Source organism: Syngnathus acus, chromosome 1 (assembly GCF_901709675.1).
Source record: "Syngnathus acus chromosome 1, fSynAcu1.2, whole genome shotgun sequence".
Taxonomy (NCBI): Eukaryota; Metazoa; Chordata; class Actinopteri; order Syngnathiformes; family Syngnathidae; genus Syngnathus; species Syngnathus acus.
In genome coordinates this window covers 2,551,652-2,574,450 of record NC_051087.1, presented here as the reverse complement: position 1 = coordinate 2,574,450, position 22,799 = coordinate 2,551,652, and the positions used below count along the sequence as shown (strand labels likewise).

General features: G+C 43.1%; 1 protein-coding gene across 3 annotated transcripts; it reads right to left on the bottom strand.

Moving 5' to 3' along the window:
- Positions 1–456: 456 nt before the first annotated feature.
- fam13a (family with sequence similarity 13 member A) lies at positions 457–22,725 on the bottom strand. Of its 3 annotated transcripts, XM_037255669.1 has the most exons (24): positions 22,465–22,720; positions 21,031–21,226; positions 20,430–20,639; positions 19,836–20,013; positions 19,345–19,474; positions 17,995–18,063; positions 16,600–16,790; positions 13,023–13,064; positions 11,892–11,933; positions 11,662–11,826; positions 11,285–11,462; positions 11,110–11,174; positions 10,889–10,931; positions 7,860–7,983; positions 4,849–5,065; positions 4,615–4,756; positions 4,456–4,537; positions 4,185–4,390; positions 4,022–4,105; positions 3,578–3,673; positions 2,835–2,978; positions 1,877–2,067; positions 1,678–1,779; positions 457–1,573 (listed from the first exon to the last, which is right to left on the bottom strand). In XM_037255669.1, exons 1-24 carry the CDS (start codon positions 22,489–22,491, stop codon positions 1,450–1,452), a joined length of 3,048 nt encoding a protein of 1,015 aa, XP_037111564.1. In that variant the 5' UTR covers positions 22,492–22,720; the 3' UTR covers positions 457–1,449. The 3 variants fall into 3 exon arrangements, with proteins under 3 accessions (XP_037111564.1, XP_037111651.1, XP_037111750.1); XM_037255756.1 differs by lacking the exon at positions 2,835–2,978 and having other exon boundaries at positions 22,465–22,719; XM_037255855.1 differs by lacking the exons at positions 457–1,573; positions 1,678–1,779 and having other exon boundaries at positions 1,931–2,067; positions 3,568–3,673; positions 22,465–22,725.
- Positions 22,726–22,799: the final 74 nt, after the last annotated feature.

Sequence of the window (22,799 nt, the reverse complement as noted above, 5' to 3'; positions counted from 1 at the left end):
TTGAAAAGTTCAACTTTTTTTTATTAAATGGATTGATTTTGAATATGGTTTGCATGTGCCATTAATTCTGTGCAAGCAAACAGTAGTTTTGCTGTCATGCCAAACTCCCTTCTGCTGCTCTTTAAATAAATACAAGTGGTTGAAAAGCATGCATAATTGTGTGCAGTTGTTGTGTGGATTAGTTGTAAAAAATATTACCATCATCCCATTACATCACATGATCTGGTAGAATTAGTTTGGGGAGTTATATCATTGCAATGTTATGCAATGTTTTTTGTTTTACCTGATAAAAAGGGATTTCTTTTAATTGTAGATGAAATTGACAATTTTTTTAATTGGGGAAAAAAAATCTTGTTTTTAGGAAAAAATATATTTCAATTCTATGCTATTGTAAAATGATGTATATCATCAATTTAAAAAAAAAAAAAGTCAAAGAAAATCCACAAGAGCCAGAGAGTCAGTAAAAATATCTTTTTACATTCATATATACAAAATACAAATACAGTTTATGTACTAAAATGTACACACTCTCAATGTGCGAAGCCGCGCCAGTGCTTATGTTCAATAAAAACCAATATTCATACTGATTAACTCATCCGTATCCATAGTGGGAAAAAAAAAAGACCAGAAACGTACGTGCTCACACAAATGTAAACATATGCATACGTTGTTTGGATTTTCAGCAGGAGGGAAAAGATTTGGACATTTATCACCATTATAATTATCATCATCTTTTTTTTTACATTAAATTCTCACAATTGTTTACTAAACTGAACAAACGTGCTAGTTTGACGTTACTACTGATCATGAAATACACTGTGTGAGTCTTTGGGTTATTCTATATGCAAGTATTATGGGCCACATTAAAAAAAATGACAAAGAAAAATCGATATATGTGACAGCAGAAAATTAAGTCTGAATTATTCTTACCATAGGAATTATTTGTGGGAGAAAATCAAAATGAAATAATTTAAGAAAATAAAAGATTAGACTTTTAGATCTTTTTGCATGAAATAATTCCAGTTTCCATTTCTCTTACCAAATCATTTGCAGACTATTCATTTATATCTTGCAAATGATTTCAGTAATGCTGTGACATTTTGTTTTTCCTTTTCAAGTGTGGCCCATAATACAAACAATCATTTTAGCAACTAGCAAGCATTTTTCTACAGAGGTCACCCCAGACGACAACTCTCCATCAAATATAAAGTCTCTCGTACAAAAATATCCTGCACCATCTTCTGGGCAACCATTTTAAAAATAGCATTTCATCTGTGGACTTCTATGGCAAAAGGTGAGAAAGGTTGTTGTGGTAGAAACGGACACAAATAAATTAGTAGACATTACAAGCGTGATTGTTTGCGGTGAAGATTTCGGGGTTTTGGGGCAGCGACCATCGACTGCTGCACAAACCATCACGACAAGTCTTTGATTTTTGCCTGTTTTTGCTCAGATGAACTTGCTGGATTCTCGTTTGCTGAGGAGTACCTCAAGTAGCTTCAGTTTGGCTTTGACGTGCTTGTACTCGTTGTACTCGGAGGCTAGAGGCAAGCGGTCCTCCTTCTGAACGTTCCTGTGGAAACATCACCATAATCCTCAGGTTTTTCTTTTTTGAAAATATGTTTAGAAAAATAGTTCCCAGACCTGGAAATGGGTCGAATCAAATTTTGTTCTTACCTTCCATTTTGTCGCAAGAACTGCTCCTCAAACTCTTTGAGAATCTTGCGGATTCGTTTTTTCTCCTCCCGGGTTTCCTGGAGTTGCTCCACCAGTTCTTGGCTAAAAGATGCCAACAAAAACTCACATTATTAAAAAACAATTCGAAATCCACCAGTCACCATCCCGATTTTTTTTGTGGTGAATCCGTCAGTCTTACGTGGTGGCCGAGTGCAGGTTGGATAGTCGCATGTCCGTTACGTTCTTGGAGGGAATCAATTCATCTACTGGTGAAATGAATCCGTCCACTTCCTCTTGACCCAGGAAGCTGATCACGTTAAGGTCAGGGCGAGCGGTGACACAGAACTGCGTCTTGGCGTCGCCATCGTCCTCTGAGCCGTCCTCTTCCTCCTGCGCGAGGAAAAGAGAGAGCTTGAGATGGTGTTCCGGACCGGCCGTGATTGGTCAAGGCTGGCTGAGATTGCGCCAGACAAATCAAGACAATCTTTATTAGTTCTCATTCAGGCTCAAAAATATTATGTTAGTAGAATCATTTTGAAAAGACATCTTGGCAGAGGTATTTGCTCCAACATAAATGAGTTTATAATAATATAAATAAATCAAATCATGCTCCACAGCAACATCCCCATGGCAGGAATACACAAAATAGTCAACAAGGAAGCAATTTTTTTTTTTTGCCTTGGTGGAGGTCACTCCAATGTTGAGTCTGTCATGGGCTTGATGTATATTGGGTGAGAACCGGGTTAGTGCAATTTCTCAAAAGCAACCATGCTTATAGCAGAACTAAAAAAAAAAAGCATAAGCTACTGATTCAACACGAAAACGGCAGGCAGCTGCCCAATCAAAAGGCAGCCATGATGCAGGTGATCTACAGCGAAGGTGGGGGTGGTGGGCAAACTTTGGCACGTAAGGGTCACATTTGAACTTTCAAAACAAACAGATGAGCAATGTTATTTCAAATGATTACAGTAAAATTAATTCCCAGATTTTAATAAACCAATTTTATGCTCAGCCGTTCAGATGAAATCGTCGAATGAGCTACAGGTGACCCTTGAACCTTAACATGCCCACCCCTGATTTAGAGGGCAATCAAATCAAATCAATGGGGGGGGGGGTCTGATTATGAAATCAGCTCAACGCAGCATCATCCCTTTCACCTTGCCATCATCGAAGAAGAGCGCGGTTACGCCCTCAATAATGGGCTGCAGCAGGGGGCCTCGACGCTTGCTGGAGGGCGAGCCCTGCGGTGATGTCGAGAAGTAGCCGATAGCCGGCGTGGAGTTTACAGCGCCGCCGCCGCTCTGACCACACCAACATTTTGTTTTCCGTCAGCGCCGCAAACAAAACCATGACGACACTTTCATGGTGACGGACGGAGTCGGGTTGGCATCCCGATATAACCCTCGCTGACACGTGACAGCTTGAAAAAGGTCATGTTGCAGCTACAAAGTACAAATGACTGCAGGAGTTGCCCTTTGACATCATTTTTGAGGATTAAACCGTTCACATCATTGGCAAGAACAACACAGACGGAGGCATCGTGGACACTACAGTGGTCTCGGTTTGCGTGATCCGGGGGGATTACAGAAAGACCGTTGCGTAACGAAATTCGGTGGAGATCATTTCTTACATAATAAACAAAAGCTAAACAAATACAGGAATGGGTGCCATGGGCGTTTTTTTTTTTTATTATTATTCAGAGCCTGCAGCACACACGTGGCCACAGCCTCCTTCATTGGACACTAAAGCCACAAACATGAGCCGGGATTAAGCGTCCGCGGATGTTTGGACAATGTGCTTTCGACACGAGCGAGGCCGGAGGGCGGGTTTAAAAAACAAAAAAAAAAAAAAAAAAAAACAGGGGGGGGGTTGGATTACATCACATGACACGGCGACTTACAATGACTGGGATGGTGGAGGCTCTGCAAAGGATCTGCTTGACCAGCCGGTACCGGTCGTACAACGGCTTCATGATCTCCCGCTCGCTTTTGGTTACCTGAGGAGATGAAAATGCAAGAGGAGCATGTTATCATAGCACGCTGCTGTTTTTGGTTCAGCAACAGAATTCCAACGGAACCAGCGGGGAAACGTTTTTAACAATAGCATCGGTGACCTGAGATAATCGCGGCGACTGCTTGAGTCATTGTTAACACTCCATTAGCAATCTGGGTCACAGGGGGAAGTGTAAACAAGCTTATTCTCAGTGACTGGACCCAAGGGACTGCCAGGGGATTAGGTAAAGGATCTTATTTTTATCTTATTTTTCATCACTTGCCGCAGAAAAAAAACTAGCATGTTGTGGAAAATGTCCAAATGTATATCAAAGTATCTCGTGTTGACTTACAGGTCGTCCGTGTATGCTCTCGTAGTAGAGGAGAGCTTTTTGCAGGGCCAGTTTCTCAGCTCCTATCTGCTCCCTGGTCATGTCCTGTCAGGATGGAACACACAATGCTCAAATACGATTGGACGATTTTCACGCTTCAATTCCAACACAAGGTCGGTACTACCTTGATGTCCTCAGGCCGGTCCACCTCCTGGCGCTTCTCCTGCAACTTTTTCAGGATGCCTTCTAGCGTGCTCTCCACGGGGGGCTTGGGTAACTTCTCCAGCGCGGGTTTCTTCTCCAGCTGTGAACCGAAGCTCTTGGGCAGCGTGTTGCTGCGTTGCCGCGTCAACGGCGGCAAGTCCTCCTCTGATTTCATCAGCTTTTGTTCTGGGAAAAGGGAGACAGATGTTTAGGATCCATCCAGCACCCATGAGTCGATTCTCGGTGGTTACCTTTGAGTTCTTTGCGCAACCCAGCCAGCTCGTTCATCCATCGTAGCACCTCTGGGTTTCCGGCTTTGTCGCTGTGGGAAGGCTGGAATGGAAGAAGACATGTGAGTCACGTGTTGAAATGACCCGTACATAATCCAACCCAGTCGAACACACACTAACCCGGTATTTCCGCTCGTCTTCGAACCTCTCCTCGAATCGGTGGATCTTCTTCTTTAGAATGTGGATCCTCTTGGTTAACTGGGCGACGGTCAACTCCTCCTTGTCGTCGTCGCAGGAGCCCAGAGAGGAACTCCTTCTGCGACTACACACACACATGGAATAATAATGAATACACATTACTACACAGTAAAAAAAATATTTTTTTCCATTTACTTGAGAACAACGGTTTATTACCTCACGAAGGAGTGAGCGTTGGGCGGCGACGGCGGCACTTCCGTGTCGTCCAGATACTGTTGGCATTGGCCGTAGGCGTAGAAGCGAGGGGACGGCATGGGGTCGCTGCATTCTTCCAGCAACTGGCGGATGAGGTGGCCGCCGGCGTGCGGGGACAGGCGGGCCTCCTCGCGGTCTGCGTTCTCCCGCTGTAGCATCGTGTAAGCCGGGACCGGTTCTATTTGACACACAAATGGACGATGATAGCGCTTCTTATTTCTTTGACATATTGTGAATTATAAACCTGGGGAAGGTTTTGCATTTAAACTCGTGTGCTGGCTAAAAAAAAAAATTCATTGGATTATTGAGCAGGACGAATGATGACCTTTTTGTCCGGTTGGAAAATGGTCAAGAGACATAAAGCAAAGCTTGTTTTTCCTCACTGCTTGTGTTCAAAGACATCAGAGGAACAAGGGTTACCATGGCAGCATGCTAAATCTTCCGTCGCTGCCAAACAGCAGCCCCTCCCCGGACCTGCAGTGTGAAAGCCTCCACCGGGACTTTTGTCTCCCTATTCTGGGTTTATCTTCTCGTCTCCACTCGGGCCGTCATTATGTCTGCTGACAATCCTCGCTCTATTAATAATGCTTGGCGCTTTCTCGGCGGGATAATGTCAGAGCGCGACCCCCGCTGAGCGATACACTTTGTACCTCGCCCATGGCAGGACATTAAGAGAGAGAGAGAGAGCAGCAGCTTGTCGGGGAGGACAACAGATTTGTTATTTTCATTATACATGACAATGCCTCCACATTTGCAGCATGTACTGTACTGTGTGAACACACAAATATATTAAAATATAATATAAGAAAAATCATCATGACTTAACTACCACAGGTTTGTATGACTGTAGATTTTCTGCCAATGAAAAACAAGCATTAATAAAAATATTGAAGGTGTCAGTGCACGGCAGGCAAATGCCCTAAAAGTGCAGCTGCATATTTTCCCTAGTTTGTTTAAATTCCCCTCAGGGAAGGAGAGGTTTGAATCTTCCTGCAGGCCCTTCATCACGCAGCAAAAAAAAAAAAAAAAAAAAAGCCATCGCGTCCAAATGTCCTGGTTAGCGCCGCTCCGAGAATCCTTCTAAATCAACGGCGTGTAGATGAAGTACACTAATGAAACACCAAACATGCCAGCTTGCCATTTAGATAAAGGTTGACAAAATGTTCCAGGAACGCTTGAGCATGTTGCCATGCGGACCGAAAAGGTCATTTGAGATGTCTTTGACATATAAACAAGCATATATACTGTGCAGTACAGAGATATACAGTCATTAAAAAAAAAAAAAAAAAGAGCTTTCAACTTGTAAGGAAAAAAAAAAAAAGAAACATTTCAGGAATTTGATCACAACCGGGGATCTTCACGCAACAATCTCGCTTTGTGTCATTTGTAAAATGTTAAATGGAGGTTTTAGCGTCTCGCCCGAGGACGCTTCAAAAGCAGTCTGAACCGGAATTTAAACTGACAAAAGTCGCTGAACAACACGCTTCACTAACCGAGGCACAGCGGCAGCAAAACGGCCCTAACAAAAAACATCACCATGCTACCATTACCAGAATCTTATCCATATTTAGCAACACGGATACTTTTTGAGTGTCACTAGGATGGAACGCGACAAACACACGTGAGACCTTCTGGTTGGCGCATCTGCAGCCACGAGAGGCTTTGAACGGCAAATCTCTGTTGGAAGACGTGCAAAGATGACAAATGCCGCTGGCACAAAGTCGACTGGGACAAAGGTGTCTCCTGCCGCCACGCCGTTATTTAAGTATATGTATGCAGCGGGCCCGCAATGCTACAATCGCTGCTGAGTCAGCGTGAATGAATTCAGACAACTGATGGAGCCACAAGAATATTTCATATTAAGGTGAGAATTCTCTTTAGCTGCGTATTATGTTGTAAAGTCACAGGGAACGAGTCAGTAGATGAGGACAACTGTGGAATTTGGTTGCATCAGGGTTCACACGGACAAGTTTGAGTCACCAGGCTTGACTGGAACAAGGTTGAGTTGGCCAAAAAATAAAACCAGCAAAGTTAAATTCTAGTAGTGGTGAAAAGGAGACTAAAACGAGAAAAGACGTGAAATCCAGGAAAGAGAAGCTGCGAGTGCTTACGGATTATAAAAACTACAATTCAGTATGTGAATGCTGAAAAAGCTGAAATGCTGCTGAATTAATGGAACTGTAGATCGTTAGAATGGTTTGAATTGGTCAAGAAATGAGACATTAAAAATGTAAGCTCTCTGAAATTTGGATTTTTCCGTGTTCAAATGATTTTAGTAGAAAATGCGGACGTGTTAATGTAGGACAAAGTTCCAGAGATTTGAATAATTTATAGTTGGAATGGGGTGAGTCAGTGGAAAAATATCCAAATAGCAGAACGGAGAAAATAACCTTCAGCATTCACGAGTTGCTCGTGCCATAGTGCACGTCCTCTCTCAGCTGGCCACTAGAGGGCGCCCCAGACACCCTTCTGATATGACCCCAACACGCACTCACGCACACGCATACCACACAACCCCACCCCGAGGTTGTGCATAATTCAAGTTGAAGTATTTGTTTTTGGCAAACATATGGAACGCTTACAAAAGCGAGTTTTTAAACACGTGGCATCGTCAACCTGTTGCTCATCATTCCAATCCGTAAACAAGACAAATCGACCGAGGGAGCATGGGGAGTTAAAAAAAAAAGGGGAGGGGGGGGGATTGGTGGGTGCAAAATAAATAGACTGAGGAAAAAAATAGAATGCCAGGGCTTGTTTGCGGTGAGCATGCTGATCATGTGACTTGGACAGCTCGCAGAACTAGAGTGCCACATGTGCATAAACGGTATGTAAATAGCAAAGTTACATGGGGAAAACAAATTTCTGCAGATACTGCTGACGATCATTGCCATTTAATTCTTGCATTTTTGTTTTTTTGCCAGCAAAGCAGCATGCGCGTGTCGTGGAAAGCTCCCCCCACCTCCCATCCTCACCTCCCCAGTTGTTGTTATCCAGGCGGGGCACGTCGTCGCAGCTCGCCTTGTCCCGCTCGGGGTCGTAACCCTCCACGCCGCCGCAGGCCACGACGGGCGACTCCTGGATCTTCATCCGTAGCGTCTGCACAACCATCAGAGAGAGACGGAAAAGGCAGAAGCGCTCGGTTGAGCTTAGATTCAGAGTCTGCTCGCATGCAGTGTCTTAAAAGCTCGCTGCAGAAAAAAGGGGCGGCGACCGGGCTCGCCATTGGCCGCCAGGGGCGCAGTCAAAAAATACGCCCATCTGTTTGGGGCTGGGTTGGAGAAGGGTGGGCGTGTTCTTCCCCACCCAGGACTTGTTTGTCTCGTAACGGCAGCGGGAGGGGTGCGGGTGGGGGAGAAGAAGAAGGAAAAAAAAGTAGAGCTTGTGAGCCAGCACACGTAGGCTGACGGCCTGATTTTTTTTTCTTTTTCTCCAAGATAAACATTCATCTCAGATAAGAAGCACTTACACTAAAGTTCTGACCTCCCACGTCTGAATTAAAGTCATATTAGCCACTTTTCTTGTCCTCCAAAGAGCATACAAATTGAAATGAAATAGTTCAAGGTGCAAATATGAAAATATCTATGAGTGGAAAAACAAACACTTGAGAGTCAGAGCCACAAACATTAGCCAAAGTCACTATTCGGGATGGACGGTGGAAAAAAAACATAAACCATTGGTTTACTTAATAACAGCAAAGTTGAATGGAAGACCAAGAAAAACAATGCTGTTGATGACAAGACATGTTCACAAGCCCAAGTAAAGACGCTCAAACGAGTCTTATGGCCTGAATGAAGTTTGCATGTGCAAAAAAGGGTGCAAACCTGATCGCTCACTGACGTGGAAGCAGTTTGCTAAAAATGCAAAACGCGTTTGTCACGAGGTGTCATGCCAGATCACCTGTAGAAGATGATTTCTACCTCGTAAATAAGAGACTAAAAAAACTTTGGTGATGACAGCAACAACGATGGATTTGCTGTTTCAATACTTTTGGAGGGGAGGGTCACTGGCAAAACAACGTCCGAGCTGGACGTGCATCTAGAGCGTGCTAAACTGATAGCGTCCCATTTCCTCTGTCTCTGGGTGTGGGGCTGGCTATTTTTAGGGAAAAACAAGATGAGCTCCCTAAATGCCACTGGCTATTTACTGGAAGGCTCCCATTACTACTTGTCTTAAACCGGAACCTCACACGAGTTGTTCTGGGACGCTGATTTGAATTCCTCTCCATCGTAAAAGAACAAACTGTACAGGGCGCACCCCACATTCCGAAGACTGACATGGGACAAATTCCATCTTGTCATAGAAAAGCGTGTAAAAGAGGCTCCCGTGCAGCACTGTCCATCTTGCCCTGCTGTTGTACCAGCTGGGCTTCTCCCAATGACGTAATGGTGCTTTCAGGGCAAATGTGTGTGTGTGTGTCTGTGTCTACAACATCTGCGCTCACGTTAATCCCAGTTGGTACTCCTCAGAGAATCCCGGATTTTGCACCTCACAGTAATCCCATTATGATTAATCAACAAAGTCAATGGTGTTCATCTGATGAAGAGTTTTGAATAGAAAGCAGGGAGAGAAGCTTTCAGCTCTGAAGAAGGTTTTTTACGTAATATTGCCCCCCCCCCCGGCGAGAGGATGACGCTTTGAAAAGCCTCACGGGGGCCGTGTGGGTTTTAATTGCATCCAATCAAGGGAGCGAGATGCTATTTGCTTCATTAGTATGAACTAATGAAATTGTTATTGCATGGGAATTTTTTTAATCTTTTTTTTTTTTTTAAATCATTCATGTTCTTTTATTTTGAATGACTTAAATTTTTTTCTAAAAATAAATTTTCAAAATTAAGGAAATTTAAAGAAATATTTAACAAAAAGATCCATTTTGAATTCACTGAAAATTCAATTCTTTTTTTAAATGTGAAATTTTAAAATGTATTACCATCTGCCTCTATATTTGTATTGGTCAACAAATACTAAAAAGTATACAAGTCAAACAAATGAATGCTTCGCCATGTTAGCAGTCTGCATTCATTAGCATTAGGAAAAAAAGATTCTAAATTTAAAAAAAGGCTAGCACAGTTCAAGACTGTAAGCAAACAGCCAATGCAAATATTCCACTGAAGTCATCAATAAATTGAAATAACAATACATGACAAAAGTGGCTTTTAAATGGAATGATTACCTGCAACTGTTGCCCTCTCCAAAAATAAACAATGTTTAGTGTTTGATTGCATCAGAGCTACTCAATCCCTGTCATCTTTGACTTGAAGGATGAACCAGCAGGTGCAAAGCATTGTGGGAGTGTTTCTTTGATGACAAGGCCCACTTAGACGATTGTTGTCCGATTGAGTGCGGTACTGTAAGGCAACACCTAACAGCTGCGGAGACTTGATAAGGTCGTCTGTTGGCCTCGTGCCCCCCGCCCCGGTGCCTCATAACAATTATGTCGTCGCTCGTAATCTTCCGTAAGCCTGCCTAAAAAAAACGTTGGTTTGACAGGGGGGGGGGGGGGGACCTGAACGTAGCATTGACCACAAAACAGTCATTTTCTATCCCGGCAGCTGGGACAGCTGACATTTTAATTTTAAGGCACCTCTGTGTGAATGAGGCGACAAAGTCACATTTTAGAGTTAGTGTCAGTGACGTAAAAGAACCGGGACACCACCGGTGGGTGTTGTAGGGAAATGCCGGAAAGCCCGAATAGTTTGATGTTGTGGCAATATCTCGCTTGGCTGTGTTGTGGCAATATCTCGCTTGGCTGGGGTTTGATGCGTTCATTTTACGTGTGCGGGAAAGAGGCTAAAAATACATCGAGGCTGCCTGGCGAATAGCGGCATGCTAACTTTGGCACATTTACGTGGATATTGCACCAGATGATGAGATTTTATTTTCCTAATTAATCGCCATTGACAGGGAATAAGGGGTCAAAGTTGGCAGTAATATTTCTGGATCTGTGTTTAAAATCTGGCGTTGCAGAAGCAGAAGGGGACAAAAAGCGTGAGGGCGATCGTACCTGTAAGGGAGAAGGAAGGTCGTCTTTTCTTGAAGCGTCATTCCTGGAAAATGTGACGGGGAAAAAAAAACACGTTTGTGTCCAGTGGATCGGTGTACTGTATAAACACAATGGCGCTGAGATCTACAGGTGGCGGCCGCACGTTCGTCGACCCAAAACAAGCTTTTTACGAGCCGTTGCGATGTCGTCATATTTTAAAAATGAACATTTGAGGCGCTCACCTTTTCTTATAGGGCTCCACGCGGCCGGGTCTGGTTCTCTCAAAGGTTGACGACATGCTAGACTCCTTCAATGGAAAAAATAAAATTCTTATGATTCTTGTTTCGGGACGTCAACTTGAAGCCACCGCGACATATTATACAGATAAGTGACCAGTGGTAATTCAAGAAAACTCACTGTGTAGGCTTCCTGGTTGAACCGCGCCATTGTCGGGTTGTTTCTCCACTTCCTGGGTTTTGATCCGCTCTGCCCACCGTGTGATGCTCCGTAAAAGTCGCTAAATTCCTCCCTCAGGTTTCGACTACATCCGCTCCCACCTCCTAATTTTGGGATGTTCTCCTTGTTGGTATCCGCTCTGTCAGGGGATGAAAGAGTTGTGTGCACGGTGCTTCTTTGTGAAACTCAATGTGGCGTCAAAGCTCACATTTTATAGCCTCTGTGTTGTTTAGCATTCTGGGCTAATTCTGTTTACCGTCCACACGTCGTATTGACTAACGCGCTCATCTAACTCCATCAACAAGGATTTTGTGGATTACAAATTCTTGCGGCCGTACCCGCTTCTGTCTCGCGGCCCGTAGCCGTCGTCCTGCTGTTCTCTGCGGTGACGTCGTCGCTGTCTCGCCGTTAGCTGCCGTGGGGACAGCCCGCCGCCGTCTGACGTCCGATGGCCATCGAAGAGGTGATGCTTCACCGCCGAACGGATGGTCCTGTCCAGGATGCTGTTTGGAGTGGATAAACATGCAATTGGTATTCCCCAAAAATGGGAATAAACGAGAAGACTTACGTGGTGGCATCAGGTGTGTAAACTTCAGGGGAGCAGTGAGGACTGAAAGAAGGAGAAGAAGAGTTTGTTCAATACAAACTGAGAAACGCTAAAACAAAAGTTCCTCTATGACTGTTAGAGGGGGTGCAAAAATACGAAAAAATGCTTCTCAGAATGTGACCTGTGAGAAATATTCCACAAACACCAGTGTTTACAATAAACAGCACAGGCCTGAGTGAGAGCACTCAATGTGAAGGTGAAAAAGATATGCGAGATAAATACTGACGCCAAAAAAAAAAAATCATAATACCAGACATGAAAATGCTCAGTGACTAGAAATAGACCTACCATTTACGACGGCAGGTTAAAGCAACATAAACCCGTTAATGGCTTACCAGTGTTGACTTAACCTTTGACTCTTAATTACTGTCAAATGAAGATAGCAGACGCCCTGACACGTGCACAACTTTTAGGTAGCAAACAATGGTCTGCTTTGGCTCCGACGTTGAATGAGATTGTCAGAAAGGCGTTGTTTGACCAGGCCGGTACTGTGTAACCCGGCCCGTCCGCTAATCCCGTGTTACGCCGCAGTGGCATATTAACCAGGAGCGTCAGATGTTGTGCTTGGAAGAATAACACAATAACTGGTGGGCAAAAGTTAACTCAAGTGTGTGAGAAACACAATGCAAATATGGATGGAGTTAACAATTTGTGTCCATTTGCATGTTAGCAAGATACGCTCTAGTATTTGGTGTTGGGATTAAAGGGACGGACCAATTTGCATTCTGAACCCAGGGGAACTATTCCATCATGACTATAATGTGAAAAAAATGCCGTCATGGAAGCAACATAATTAAAAGACAATTATGAGAGTGTTTTTCAAGGCGGGAATGTGACCAGGGGAGTCCTGAGTGCAAGTTAAATCGATAATTACAGGCAGTCAATAGGAAAGAATTCGCAACATTCCTAATGAGATGAGATCCTTTGTCATGTCAAAGCCTACGTTAGTAAATTGAAAATCAATTTTGAGGATGCTAGCGAGTGAAACTGGAAGGTTCCGCTTGATCTGTCTGCCATTTTCACTTGTCAAATGTGTGTCTGGTGTCTTTCGATGTTTTTGATGATGATTAAGGGCCTTCCAACAGGGCCTACCTCAGATAGAAAGGAGATATTGGCCTCTCATCTTCCTGGGTGCTAAAACATAAAAGACAAATACAACGAGTTAGCTTTGTGGCGACTGGAAGGCTGCTGGTACCGACTGGATAGACTAAGCCAGCCAGCGGGCGAATTACGCAATGACTTGAGCGGCTCTGTACGTTGCTTAATATTTTCAAACGTGGTCACTGGCAGGAAGAAATGTCGTAATCGCTCGCATTGTTTCTCCAAAAGCTGACTTGAATGCCGTGTTTTCTTCCTGATAAGTCGCAAGGGCGAAATAACATTGAAAACAAACCAGTAATCAACTGATTAGAGTAAAAAGTTAGATGGCATTTCTTTGTAAAGCCAAAAGTCAACAGAATATTTCTTTTTTTTTTTTTTGGTACACCATTTTTTTTTTTTAAATAATCCTTTTTTATTTACATTTACAAAGTTTACGTTTTTAAAGATACACAACCAATTTGTCAAGTTTATTTAATTTATATTATATTTATATTAAATTATGTTTTTTAAAATTGCACAACCAATTTGTCAAATATTAAATTATATTTAACTTCCTACGGTAAACTGAAACAACAGCCTAATACTAATATCAATGGTGCTGCTGGTTTAATTTGGAGCAGGAAATAGAAAATCAATGTTCCAATCAACATCAACCTCTTGGCGTCACACCAAGTCAGAGGGAAAGATGTTAATTTGTGTTTCCCCGGTGAGTTTTTGGTACGTGACTGGTCACCATGCTGCTTCCTGTAAAGGGCACGTATAACATTCAAAACAAAGGATTTAGGTTTCCAGTTGGGGCAGTGAGTAAAATGGGCCAAAGTTCAGCGAAGTACAAAAGTCTTCACGAACAAATCACGAGTGACATGGACCATTCCTTTAAGCTTTAGATTTTTTCGGGTTGTAATTGTTCTGACACCCGCATGTTCCGAGCTGGTGTTTTTACAGTCTGGCAAGCGTATTAAATATTAGCTCTCGCTGCCGCCGAGTGTTGCAAAAGAGCGGAAATCCAGCTTACCCGCTACCTTACTGTCGGGATAACAACATGCTTTGTGGGGCTGCGGAGAAACACACCGGTCAGTCCCGGCTGAACGGAAAATTACCCAGAACAGGCCGGTGCATGGGGAGTTGTTCTTGTTTTGTACTTGACCTTCATTAAAGATGTCAAATTGATTGTTGTTTACAAAACACATAAGATTGCCCAAAGATAGTAAATATTGGGTTAACTGAAGGTTAAATGATCTTTAATGACCCTAGAAAGGATAAGCAGTGTTGAAAATGGATGAATGAATGGATAAAAACGATAGAGTTCGATGAAGACTAAATTGTTTACAAAAATATGGCCGTTGAAGATCTTACAATAGCTTCAGATTTAACAAAACAGTTGAAGATTAGAACGTCTGAGGCATGTCCGAATAATCGGCTAATATTTTCTCTTTCTAAATGGAAGATTTTTTCCCTTCCACAAACTTAATGTAAACAAAAAAAATCAAAATATATATATAGATTATTATATAAAAAATTCAAAAAAAATGTTTTATTTGCATTAAGTTTATGGATGACAAAATTGTCTTATGTGTTCTCATAAATACATTAGGTTGACCGAAAAACGTGCACGTGTCCGTCGGAAAAAGTTGATCTTCCAACTACATGGTTAGTCCGGTCAGAAGAAAGATGGATGACTCTTTCCCTGTCAACGACGCCATCGCCATTCACCCTCACACCTCATTGCGACGTTTCTCACTCCCGCCCGGCTCCGTAGACGCTTCTGAGAACGCCTCGGTTGCCTAACGCCCTTCCCGTGGACCATTGCAAGCATACACAAAAGCCAGCATGCATCGCTCTGCATGCGACCGGGAGCACGGTAAGTTCACATGACGCCGCTATGTTGGCTCATCTGCGGCCAGTGAGGGTGGTGTCATATTTTAGGTGGAGGTGAGACCACCAAGGCGTTTGTTTGACACAAAATGGAGGTAGCCAAGACCTTTGAGGATGACTTTGTGGAGAATTAACATATATTTGCCACAAAATTGAGAGAACGTACAATACTATGCACTATGATATTATGGTATGAGGATTAAAGTATTAGAACAGTTACAGGTTGAAACATAGCTTTGCTAAATCAAACAACAACAGGAACCAGATTAACATCAAAATATAAATATTGGGAGATTTTGTTGCATTTCATCATGATGCCATGTCAACCTGGGTCATTGCAATCCACCAAGATTAAATCCAATCAACTCGATGGCATCCCCCGCAATGAGCTGGGGAACACTATTGAGAAGTAATCCTCAATTTTGATCTGCCGTGTGCGCATCTGTTGGTAAATACCAGCACGGACTGCTGACGCACTTTACTGGAGTCCCTGGTCGTACTGTACGCAGCACCCCGAATACGATCTGACACGGGGGAATGTCAAATGAAGATTTACCGTTGCTCCTTCCACGTGACGCTATTTTGATTCTTTACATGCTGTATGTAAATGTACAGATGGCAGATCAAATGTGCTGACTCCAACTACCTATATAATTGAGGCCGATGGTTTTCAATCAAATCGGTTTATCCTGTTAACTGCTCCTACTGGAACTCCCACGCATGTGCCACACAAACATCTATGTAACAAGTCAATAAATCGAATGATGACACACTATTAAAATATGATCTAAAGCGACATTATGAGTTGAAGGGACTGGTGCCGAAGTGAGCTGTCGTGGATTTGAATGTCTCGCCTTACAGCTTCGGTGTCATCGCTCGTTTTATTGCTTTGCTCCATATTGGACATTCCAGCTCTACCGTGTTATATTCGTGCCTAGAAGGACAACATTTGGACCCCCCCTGATACAGAGGAGGTTTCTTCAACCATCACCCTCACCCATGACCCACGCATGATGTCGTCGCTAAGGTCAGAGGTCAGACTATTGGGGAACGTGCTAGCACTCCGCCTGGCCCAATGTTTAATCAGTCTCTAGAGATTTCCTGACGTAAATGCGAGAGGAAGCTGGGTCCAAAGGTAATATCAATTATTGAGCTGATTGATTCTTGAAGTAAAGCGGGAAGTTCTCGGTGAAGCCCCTTTCACGCAATGCTTGTCAAAACAGCTTTTTTTTCCAGCATCACTTTTGTAAATAAAATCTAAGGATATTGCATGAGAGGATGATGTCGTCCAGGAGATTTTCCTGCTTCTTGAAAAGTAAATAAATAAAAAGTCTTTCACACAGTCTGTCCGTCAAAACCGTCTTTGTTTTTCCCGCTTTGCGTGAAAGGCACTGAGCCGGTCTCACTTTCAGATGCTTATAATAGGCTTGTGTGCATGCCTCATGCTCAAGGCCATGGGGCTCAGGCTTTAGATTCCTGTTTGCTGTCAAACACTCACCTTTCACCCCTGCACTGAAAAAAAAATCTTAAATGTGATGTGGTTCGGAAAAAAATTAAATCTGCATCAAAAATACATAATTAACTGAAACAAAGGCGAAATTTTTGTTTTTAAAAAAATATATATATTCTGAATTGTTTTTAAATTAATATTATTATTTTCATCCAATAGAAAGTGTCTTGTGCACCACCTTACCTGACATACAGGTTGGCATGGAAACAGGTAGGGATGGGAGAATCCTTGCGAGTCGTCTTCATGAACTCGGCGGGGCTGGCGCTCCTCAGAGGCACCACGATTGGTACGCCGAGAGCCCCCCGACCGCGAGGCAGCGGCACCGGGCGGCCGGACGTTTGGAGCGCACCCCCTTCAGTCTTGCCCTTCTTCACCTTCACAAGTGGAAGCAAAAGTGCCGTTGACATTTGTGACATCACTCACACACACATGCGTTCTCAGGGATGGAATCAAGCAATTTAAGGCACGGGAGAAATTATATAACAAAAATCTATTGATGTTTGGTTTACCGTGCCGACATAAAGCGGGTAGAGTTGCAGCGAGCCGCCGATTGTGTTGTAGGCGAAGAATCGCAACCTGATCACGGCCACCTTGCGACACGGACCCTTCTGCATGTCGGCGAACTGTCCGCCCGAATGTGGGACACGGGCACAAAATGCTCTTGATGTCACTGCTGACGCCAGCGGTTGAAACCCTTGACGCGTTACGTTTGGTTAAAAGCCAATTATCAGTGGGTCGTTTCCATATGTGCTAAATGCCTCTCATTGAACCTTTTTGTAATTAGCGCAACCACTGCTGTTTCTTCAGCTTGACCGGTTACGCGATTCCAATTCTTCCTGGCTGCTGTATTGATTCCTCTAAATACATTTGGCTTTCACGGAAAGCAACGATTGACCCCCCCAGGAGCACCACAGCCCTTCCCATGATGTTTTCGTGCGTAAATTGCCATCGGTCATATTTCAATCATATATCGAATGAAGTTGGTGCATAATATTTGCTTTGGCGGGCCACATAAAATGTTGTGGCGGACCAGATCTGATGTGTGTGTGTGTCAGCACTATTACCTCTCTGAAATCTCTCACGGGTATGTTTGGCCTTGAGGGTGCGACATAGCTTTTATGGAGTTACGATAATGAGTGTAGAGATGATTAATAAAGTTAGCAATCATTACTGAGGTCAAAGCCAGCAATTTCTGGGATTCTTCTACATATATCCAATGTCTTCAGAGCAATAATCAATACATACTGTACACAGTCATTTTACACTGGTTGAGAGTGTTATGCTTGATTTTTTTGGTTGCAATTTTCACCAAACAAAATGCAGACCAGTGTCAAAGCTCCTTGCTGTCTTATATTATTTAAAGTGCCATTGTTTTTTTAAAACTGTTTTGCTTCCTGCTGCCGAACGCTTTCATCAATCATATGACCATAATCCGATTAGGACCGATACATTTTTTTTATTGCTGGTAGAGCAAAAATAAAAACCTCAGATAAGAAAGCAGGAAATAGATCTCGGAAAGAAAAAAAAACTAGATACTGAAAGTGGTAAAGCCTTTACATGAATATGTGTATTGTGTACCTTCCTCTTCCTCAACTTTTCAGGTGTGTTGCTGTCTTGGCATGGAGGCTCTGCATCAATTTGTCCAACCTTTAGAAAAAAACAAATACCAACATTTAAAATGAATCAAAATTAAATTACTTTATCCACTTTCCAAAAACAGCAGTGCATAAAAAAAATAATTTCATGTATTCTATTGAAATTTATTTTCTATAAATTTAATGTAAGTACTAGAATTGAAATACTATTATAGTCTTAGATATTAACATTATAACACAAAAATATAATACGAATTAAAATGGTGATTTTTCCTCCTCATTTTATTTCTATATTGTATTTGAATAAGTCATTGGATATTTGAACCACTGGTGTTTGTGAGAACAACCTTCCCTCGCTGCAGTCAGCTGATAGCATCTGCAAAGCCGCGAGCGCACGCAGAAAAACAGCTTTTCCATAAACAGGCCCGCATCACGCTAATCGCGCTGCACGCGTCACATGGTCGGTGTTAAAAGGGCCTATGTGAAGGAATTTGAAGGGAGCACGCACCTGGGGATGTCGGGAGCAAATAACAATGTTAAAGCCTTCCGGCTAGGGGTGTGTGTATGTGTGTGTGTGGGGTGGGGGCTAATTAGACCGCCTATTCCCAGGTTTTTTAAATTATTCAGCCAATTAATCAGTATTGTATTCTGCTAAAAATTAGCATTGGCCTGAAAGAAATCCATATAGGTCAGGCCCTACATAAACCCGAATGAAAATAGAGCACCGCATGTGCTGCCGTCATGATGTCAGACTGAGGTGAAGACAGCCCGGACGGACTTATTGTATATTTTTGCTTTCGCACGCGTGTTTGCACGTAAGGCGATCTAGCAGGGACTGATGGTTTACCTAAAATGTTAAGGCGGCGTCAGGTTGACAAGCGACCCGGCAGTCAAAGTCACGTTTCGCCATGTATCCGTCCATCCGTCACCCGCAAAGATGTCACTGTGAAGGATGACTTTCCTAAAGTGGAACTTCAAGCGGTGTTTTGCAATACCAAACATTCCTTGCGCGGGAACTGTTTCACAGTAGAAACAACACTAAAGTTCGTTTTTAAGGTTTTCCATTGAATGGATTTTTTTTTTTTCAGGAGGATGTTTTTGTTCCGCTTGTTTCTTGCCAGCCAAACAAGGCAATCGATAGACACTGTGGCAAGATGTCCACCTCCCTCGATCAATACAGCGATTGATTTTTGGCCTGCGGTTGCGTAAGTGGCTGTCCGTACGACGTCTTGCTGGGTAAATAGGCCACGAGTGATGTCATATGTCAGATGCTTCAATAGGCATCAGATCATGTCAGCTGCACTCAGCAAAAAACAATAAGATTAGCACGCACCTTAACGTCCTCATCTTTTTCTTTGTGTTTTGCGCCCGCTTCGAATATACTGCTGTAGTTCTGGATGAGCCGGACTAGGATCTTGTTGCAAATGTTCTGCTCGTTGAGGGCCTCGAATGCGGGAGACACGCTGGATTGCAGGGAGAAAGATTGACATATTAATCATGGTCAAATAACACAAGCCATCACGTGTCGGAGTCGACTGAAGGGCTAAAAACCTGGGGGGGGAAAATTCCACTTTGATGAGGTTCTGTGTGTGACTCTGAAAAATCATTTTATGTATTATGAATGATAGTGAAATAGAAATGTCGTCATTACATGAGTAGGATAAGTGGCTGAAAATGACAAGTATTTCTGAGAGAAAATAGCACCACCTTCTGGCCAAATAATGTATGAGTAGTTTTTGTCCAAAAATACAATTTCTGTCCATTCATAACTGTTTGAAACAAAATCTCCCTTTTTTTTTTCTTCTCCTAATTGTACACACTTACTGGAAGACGCTGGGTCCGAACACCGTGGCGAGGTTTTGGGCGTTCATGCGATTGTCCTGCTGGTTGCTCTCCACCAGTGTGAGAAAGTGACACAGGTAATGCAGCAGGCTAAGGTGGACCTCTGTTAACTTCTGCAGATGCTCCCTCAGGCCTGAGCAGGAGATCTCGTCGCCGCACTCTTTGGAAACACAAAATACGTCAAGGTATGCGCTGACCATTCAGATTTTTTTATTGAAAAATGCTCCAAGACTTCAATGAAATCCTTATAAAGAGTGGATAATCAATTACACTGTATTGTTTACAACCTTAATCCTTTCCTGGTGCGACTAGATCAGAGAACAAGACTTGATTCCGTGCCATGTTGTGTTCTGCAAAGCGCTTGCAAATATGTTGATACTATTACTCGGGGAATAAAATGGCGTCAGAGTTGGATTAACGCACGTGTGGAGACTGATACCAACAGGCCCAATGACGCACATATTGTAAGGTGTGTGTGTGACGGGAGAGCTCTATTGTTCCTTCAGATGTCAGAATTGGTTGAATGAACCAAATCATATTCTGAATGAAAATCAACAAACCAAATCTTCTCCTCACCTTGGTAGTAGCGCAGCAGCGCCTTTTGGACGTCAGGTTCCACCAGGCCTTGGGGGAGGTCCCTCAGGTACCTTTTGAGCAGGCTGGCCACGGTGCACGTGTCCGCGTCACTGGTGATGTCAGCATCCTCGTCGCTCTCCAGGTGCTGCCGCAGCGCCTCCATGGCCCGCACGCTGCCGTTCACCCGGAACAAGCCCTCCTGCCGTAGTGCTGGGGGTCACAGTCAAAATTGTTTTCGCTTACTGACATCTAGTGGCCAAAGGTAAACAGTGCACAACGACCGTGTTGATGGCTGTGGGAGAATGCCTCCATCTGCATTTTGAAGCACCAATAAAATTTTTAGAGTTAACAACTCTAATGGAGATAAATGAATAAACGTCTTTTGTATTAAATCCTAGTCCACATTTTAGAGTAAATGATAAATGTTTTAGACTACATATTGAGTATTTTAGAGTAAATATTTTAGAGTAAGTGCAGCCAATCAGATTAAAACTATTACATATAATAATTCTGATATTGTGTATAGTAACACAGATTAATTTATTGTTTGAGTGAAAAGAGGTCAATTTGTAACTCGATGAAGGGCTAGTTTCGGCCTCACCATTGTTGCACAGATGCTCCACCATCCTGCGCACGACCAGGGGCACCCCGTCTTCAGTCAGGCCTTTCTCCTGCAGCTCAAGGAGGGGTGCACCGAACAACCTGATGTGCTTGGATGCCACCGAGCACGATTTCAGCACGGGCATGCGGACCATCTTTTTCATGTCCTCCTTCACTTGCACCGCTGCCTCGTTGTGCTGCGCAGAGGACGGTGGTTAGTAAAGAAGAAGAAACTGGCCGTCGCCATGTCGCACCCACGTGCCGGTAAGAGGAGAAGAGCGAGAGGGCGTTGCTATGACAGATCTCGGGTTACCACGCAACACCTTGAATGTGCTACACGCACAGACACTTATAGAGAGGTTCTCAAGGGAGGTAAAAGATGTTGAGTCTGCAACCTTACAAAATGAGAACAAAGTGAATACTCCCCGGATGCACTATACGATATAAAGACCCCATCAAAAACGCATCACTGAGCACATTAACCTCCACAAGTAAACATTAAGCAGCTGTTATTATGTCTATCTTGCCTCATTTTGTTCTTGTCTGCAAACACACTTTACAAGCACACCTATCAGGTTTGTTTACATTAGGACAGCAAGGGACTAAAGTCTAGCATTAACCTTTTTTAATAAAGTAAGCTGTTGCCAATTTAAATAGCAATTTAAGAATAATCCTTTTATTTTCCTTCAAGAATTGATCTCATCAACCCATGTATGAGCAATGATGTAGGATGCTTTGGATGATTACTTTTCACTTCCCCTCATTCCAATTCACACTGTATTTGCATTTTTTTGGGGGTCCTTGAAATGGAGGAAGTGTACTGATCAAAATGGTCATTCCTAAATGGTAATACTGTAATTTTTCTGTGTGAAATAGTGAAAAAGTGGACTTTTCACACCACATTATGTTGTGTGTTGCGTTTGATTTTTTCATTTTTGGCAATCTAAAAAGAAGACAAAAACAAGATTAATTTTAAGTCACATTTAGTCAAATGACCATCCATGTCCATACATAGTTATTCCAACTTTTTCAAAACTTTTGGTTATGATTGACGTGACGTGCCATTACGTAACAAGACGTCTTGATAACGGCATACTTTTCGAAAGACTTAATGCGAATGATTATGATGTGCTGTCATGTCACAAAGTGCGTACAAAGGGGATTAAACTACATTATCGAAATTAAAAGGTATTAGGATACAAAACAAAACAAATAACATTCATGGAAGAATGCGATTGATGTCTGCTTTCTGGTCCCTCCTTGATGACGTCACGTATCACAGTGACATAGATGACCATTTAAGAAAGCAAATAGTTTTTGTTAAACCAAAAGCTATTTGGAAAATCATTGCGCGTCATTACGCGCATAGCAAGACTGTAAGAAAGTTCCATGGCAGACTTCATTTAAGGCGTTAAAAAGTTGATACTTTACTCACACAGATGGTCAGAGCTCCAGCCCCCATTCTTCCACGCAAGGTGATGATGGGGGGGCAAGACGAAAGGCGTCTCTCCTTAAAGTCGTCCGGAGTAAACTTCCTTACAAACAAATGTCATTTTCGCACCAATATCCGCCATTAAGTTAACCCATAGCGACGCGAAAAGGCAGGGTAGTGTCAGCGATGCTGGTAAAGTTGTGTTTCTAGTTTTTTCATGATTATCATTGTATGGCTTCCCCCCTCTCGTCTTCGGCTTCTTGGGCTGGAATCTGAGCTGTCCTCTCCTATTGGCTGAGAGGCGTGGTCACGTGAGCCGGTCCCAACTTCAAACGGCC

Excerpts from the sequence above, each read along its gene's own strand:
- fam13a (XM_037255669.1), bottom strand. The coding sequence starts at position 22,491 with ATGGGGGCTGGAGCTCTGACCATCTGT. Across the intron at positions 20,640-21,030 it reads GGAGCATCTGTGCAACAATG|CACTACGGCAGGAGGGCTTG; the intron begins GTGAGGCCGAAA and ends TGTGACCCCCAG. Across the intron at positions 10,932-11,109 it reads GTGGAGCCCTATAAGAAAAG|GAATGACGCTTCAAGAAAAG; the intron begins GTGAGCGCCTCA and ends CACATTTTCCAG.